General features: G+C 42.6%; 1 protein-coding gene across 1 annotated transcript in view; it reads right to left on the bottom strand.

The window, feature by feature from the left end:
* LOC111197530 (NLR family CARD domain-containing protein 3-like) overlaps positions 1-5,000 on the bottom strand; it is a 141,681-nt gene that overhangs the window by 106,753 nt on the left and 29,928 nt on the right. Inside the window, exons 9-11 of the mRNA XM_049472838.1 lie at positions 4,195-4,368; positions 3,984-4,103; positions 534-707 (exon numbers count right to left, since the gene is read on the bottom strand). Coding sequence (XP_049328795.1) covers positions 534-707; positions 3,984-4,103; positions 4,195-4,368 — 468 coding nt within the window. The remainder of the gene's footprint in view (positions 1-533; positions 708-3,983; positions 4,104-4,194; positions 4,369-5,000) is intronic.

The raw sequence follows: 5,000 nt of genomic DNA, 5'->3' as shown, positions 1-5,000 counted from the left end.
TGTGTGTGAGTGTGTGTGTGAGAGTGTGTGTGTGTGAGTGTGTGTGTGTGAGAGTGTGTGTGAGTGTGTGAGTGAGTGTGTGTGAGTGTGTGTGTGAGTGTGTGAGTGAGTGTGTGTGAGTGTGTGTGTGTGAGTCTCTGTGTGTGTGTGAGTGTGTGTGTGTGTGAGTGTGTTTGTGTGTGTGTGTGAGAGTGTGAGTGTGTGAGAGTGTGTGTGAGTGTGTGTTAGTGTGTGAGTGTGTGTGTTAGCGTGTGTGTGTGAGCGTGTGTGTGTGTGTGTGAGCATGTGTGTGTGTGTGTGTGTGTGTGAGAGTGTGAGTGTGTGAGAGTGTGTGTGAGTGTGTGTTAGTGTGAGAGTGTGTGTGTGTGTGAGTGTGTGTGTGTATGTGAGTGTGTGTGTGTTAGTGTGTGTGTGAGTGAGTGTGTTTAGTGTGTGTGAGTGTGTGTGTGTGTGTGTGTGTGTGTGTGAGTGTGTGTGTGTGTGAGTGTGTGAGTGTGTGTGTGTGTGTGTGTGTGTGTAAGTCAGTAACTCACTGTAGTTTCTCCAGTTTAAAGTGAGGATCCTTCAGTAGATGAGAGAGCAGCTTCACTCCTGAATCTCCTGGATCATTGTAGTTCAGATTCAGTTCTCTCAGGTGGGAGGGGTTTAATTTCAGAGCTGAAACCAGAGCAGCACAGTCTTCTCCTGTAATACTGCACCACCCCAGCCTGCAGAGAGAAGGAGAGAAAAGTACAACAGATGAGTTACACAGTTAAATTCACACACTAGGAGTGTAAAAACTCACCTAATCAATAAAACACACATAAGATCTGGATTCAGCAGTAAAACAGTGATACAATGACCCAAATCAATACAATATTAACACTAATGTAATGCCCTGTGTGTGTGTGTGTGTGTGTGTGTGTGTGAGTGAGTGTGTTGTAGTGTTTGTGTGTGTAAGTGTGCGAGTGTTATTGCTGGGTAGTATGACCAAATATGTATATCACTACATTTTGCAAGATTCTGATGTTTTCACGGAATATCACAGTAATTTTCTTCCTATTATATATATATATAATGTTTGTTTGTGCTGCCACATGTGAACCTGACTCATTCACATACACACAGAGAGGATCTCCTCAGTCTCAGGAAGTCCATGCCACACAGCATTTCTCCTGAGTTCTCACTTTTGGACTGTTTTTTTTTGGAAGTTTTGGTGAGCGGGGCAGCTGTGCTCCTCGGTAAGCACAAACATGGGAAACAAGTGTTTGTTAAACTGCATCAGCATGGACTATCCACAGTGCTACCCAGCATCCACATGACCAACCTCCGCTCTCTAGGCAGTAAAATGGACAAACTTTTACTTTTTAACAAAACCAGCGAGGACTTTTCTCTCTCTGCGGTGCTGTGCTTCACCGAGACATGGCTCACTGAGACCACCCCGAACAGAGCGCTCCAGCTCACCGGCTTTCATCTCCACAGAGCCGACAGCACCGCGGAAACCTCGGGGAAGCTTAAAGGCTGCAGAATCTGCTTCTACATCAACCGGGGCTGGTGTACAGACGTCACTGTGTTCATGAAAACAAGCAGTCCTGATCTGAAGTCTGTGTTTATTAACTGTAAACTGTTCTACTGCCCGCATGAGTTCTCTTCTGTGGTGCTCCTCAGAGTTTACATCCCACCAAGTGCATGCGTTCACAAGGCACTGTGCACTCTCTCAGATCAGATCACCAGCACAGAGCACAAACACACAGACTCTGTTTTCATCACTTCAACAGAGCAAAACTCACCAGTGAGCTGCCCAAATACAGACAGCATGTTACCTGCCCCACCAGGGAGAGTAATATTCTCCATCACTGCTACACTGTTTTAAAGAGTGCATATCGCTCTGTTCCCCGAGCTGCTCTTGGACTATCTGACCATCCTGTGGTCCATCTTCTCCCAACAAACAGACAGAAGCTGAAGTGGGCCAAACCTGAAGTCAGTACTGTGAAGAAGTGAACCATTGAGGCTAAACAAAGGCTTTAGGATTGTAGACTGGTGTGTGTTTGATGATTCCACAAGCAACCTGGACGAATAAACAGACACATTGATGTCCTACATCAGCTTCTGTGAGGACATCTGTGTTTCAACCAGGACTCGCATTAGATACAATAATGACAAGCCCTGGATCAACATCAAACTGAAGGAGCTGTGCCGGTCTGAAGAGGAAGTATTTAGGAGTGGGGACCGGGTGCTCTACAACAAGGCAAGGAACACTGAACAGAGAAATCAGAGCTGCAAAGAAGAGCTACTCCACCAAGCTGAGCAGACTGGTGTCCACAAACGAGCCATCAGCCATCTGGAAATGCCTGCACAGCCTCTCAGGCTATAAAAGATCCACCACCAGCCAATTGGAGTCCGTCCACTGGCTGATGACCTTAACAGTTTCTACTGTAGGTTCTAAAAGCCCAGCTCCACACAACAATATAGACCCAATTCTTTTGCTGACTCTCAGCCACCCATCCAGCCTGCACTGAAGATCTGTGAAGAAGATGTGCACCAACTCTTCAAAAAACAAAGAGTGAGGAAGGCCCCAAGTCTGAGGACCTGCACAGAACAACTTGCTCCTGCCTTCAACAAGATCTTCAATAAATCACTGGAGCTGTGTGACTTACTGTCATGCTTCAAACGCTCCACAATAATATTCACTTCTAAAATACCAACCATCACAGGACTGAACAACTACAGACTCGTCACATTGATCTCTGTAGTCATGAAATCCTTTGAGAAGCTGGTTCTGATCCACTTGAAGGAGATCACCAACCCCCAGCTAGACTGGCCAACCAGTCAGTGGACGATGCAGTGAATACTCAAAATTGATCTAGTAGGTGTGTGTGTGTGAATGTATCTATGACTGGGTTTTGTTCTATAATACTGAATTATTTAGGACCTCTATTGATCCATATTTGTACACACAAGGAGCAGAGATATTATAAAACTGCTACTGCACAGAGACCTCCACCTTCAGAGCTTTTCTGATGACTCTGCAATAGTTGGATGTATCAGTAGAGGTGAGGATGACGAGTACAGGGTGATGGTGAATGACTTTGATACATGGTGTGAGCTGAACCATCTGCAGCTTAATGTGATGAAGACTAAGGCACTGGTGGTGAACCTGATAAGGGATAAGGAACCAGTGACCCCTGTGTCCATCATTTGAGACAATGTGGACACTGTGGCGTATAAGAGATATCTGGGAGTGCACACTGATAACAAACTAGACTGGGCTAAAAACACCTTTATAGGAAGGACCAAAGTTGTCTATATATTCTGAGTATCCTCTATGCTGTTGCATGCTGGGGGAGCAGGCCGAGTGATGCAGACACCAATAAACTCAACAAACTGATCAGCAAAGTCGGTGATGTGGTGGGTTTGGAGCTGGACTCACTGAGGGCAGTATCAGAGAGGAGGATGCTGTCCAAGCTACAGGCCAATATGGACATATTTTTATATTTATTATTACAGCCACAGTCATTTTATTTTATTGTATTTGTAATAATTTAATTGTGTGTGGATTAGATTAGTAGGGTATGTTGTGGTATTTATATGAAGAGTTGCAACTGTAACAGTCAGATTTTCTGTCTGGGATCAATAAAGTATTTCTGTTTCTAAATATGATGGAAACTAATAACTACATGCTTGTGCTCAGACACTGTGAAAATCATCCTTTCCTGAATTCAGTATCTTTAGTACTTCCTTACAAACCCCCACCACTTCACTCCAACCCAGCAAAAATCATGTGTTTTGTGTAAAAGTTTGAAAACTGAACTCATATAACAGTGACACTCCAAATTAAATTAGAAATTCATATTAGAATATATTACTATACCGTTACACATCTCCACTGTGTTTAAAAGATTTCCTAATTATTACATGTTTACTGGAGTTATAAGGTGTGCGTTATACTGGTATTACACAGTGACTGTAGGTGTGTGTGCACAGGTGTGTAGTTCAGTACTCACTGTAGTTTCTCCAGGTTACAGTGAGGATCTGCCAGTAGATCAGAGAGCAGCTTCATTCCAGAATCTCCTAAATTTTTGTCGTTTAAATTTAGTTCACGTAATTCTGAAGAGTCACAGATCCTTTGGAGATAAAATAGTAAGTTTTAACTGGTGTAATCTACTTTTATTGTTCATGGTGTTTCTGTAAACCTAAAGGAAATCAGTAACTCACTGTAGTTTCTCCAGTTTAAAGTGAGGATCCTTCAGTAGATCAGAGAGCAGCTTCACTCCTGAATCTCCTGGTTTATTGTAGTTCAGATTCAGTTCTCTCAGGTGGGAGGGGTTTAATTTCAGAGCTGAAACCAGAGCAGCACAGTCTTCTCCTGTAATCCTGCAGAATTCCAGCCTGTAGAGAAAAGGACAAATCTCACTAACAAAGTGACTAAAGTAACTAAAGTATTTAAAATTGTGGCAGCATAAAAGTTTTATTCTACTCTCTGATAAATATGTTTGTAGTGCTGTTAGCTTTATTGTTAGGATTTAATACCTATTTCAGAGCTGAGAAGGCTCTTTTGAGAGTCATCAATGAGTTTCTGCATTCTGCTAATACTTTACGCCTAAACAGCCTTCTTATTGAATTAAGTGCCGATTTTAATTCTGTTCATAACAAAACATTTCTGTGTTTCCTCTATTGGTATAAAAGGTTTTGCTTGTTTATGTCTTATCTTTCCAACTGAATACTTAAAGGGTGCTTTGTGATGGTTCAGAGACCTCTTTGGTAAGAATCTGTAATTACACACAACAAAAAATGAAATACTTACTGATCCTGAAGAAAATCAATAACTAAGAAAGGACATTTCGTGTGGACTCTGTTGGGCTCTTTTGGTAGCTTGGTCAACTGGATCTTCAGTTGTAATTCTGTGTTTCTTAGGTTTATCAATGTGTCACTGAGTTTGCTGTTCCGATATATCCATGGTCAGCTGTCATGGCTAGAAAAAAACTTTCAGACCAATGGGACCACTCAGGGATAGTCAGAAA

This window comes from Astyanax mexicanus, unplaced genomic scaffold, assembly GCF_023375975.1.
Source record: "Astyanax mexicanus isolate ESR-SI-001 unplaced genomic scaffold, AstMex3_surface scaffold_31, whole genome shotgun sequence".
NCBI lineage: Eukaryota > Metazoa > Chordata > Actinopteri > Characiformes > Acestrorhamphidae > Astyanax > Astyanax mexicanus.
This window is presented reverse-complemented; position numbering and strand designations above follow the sequence as displayed.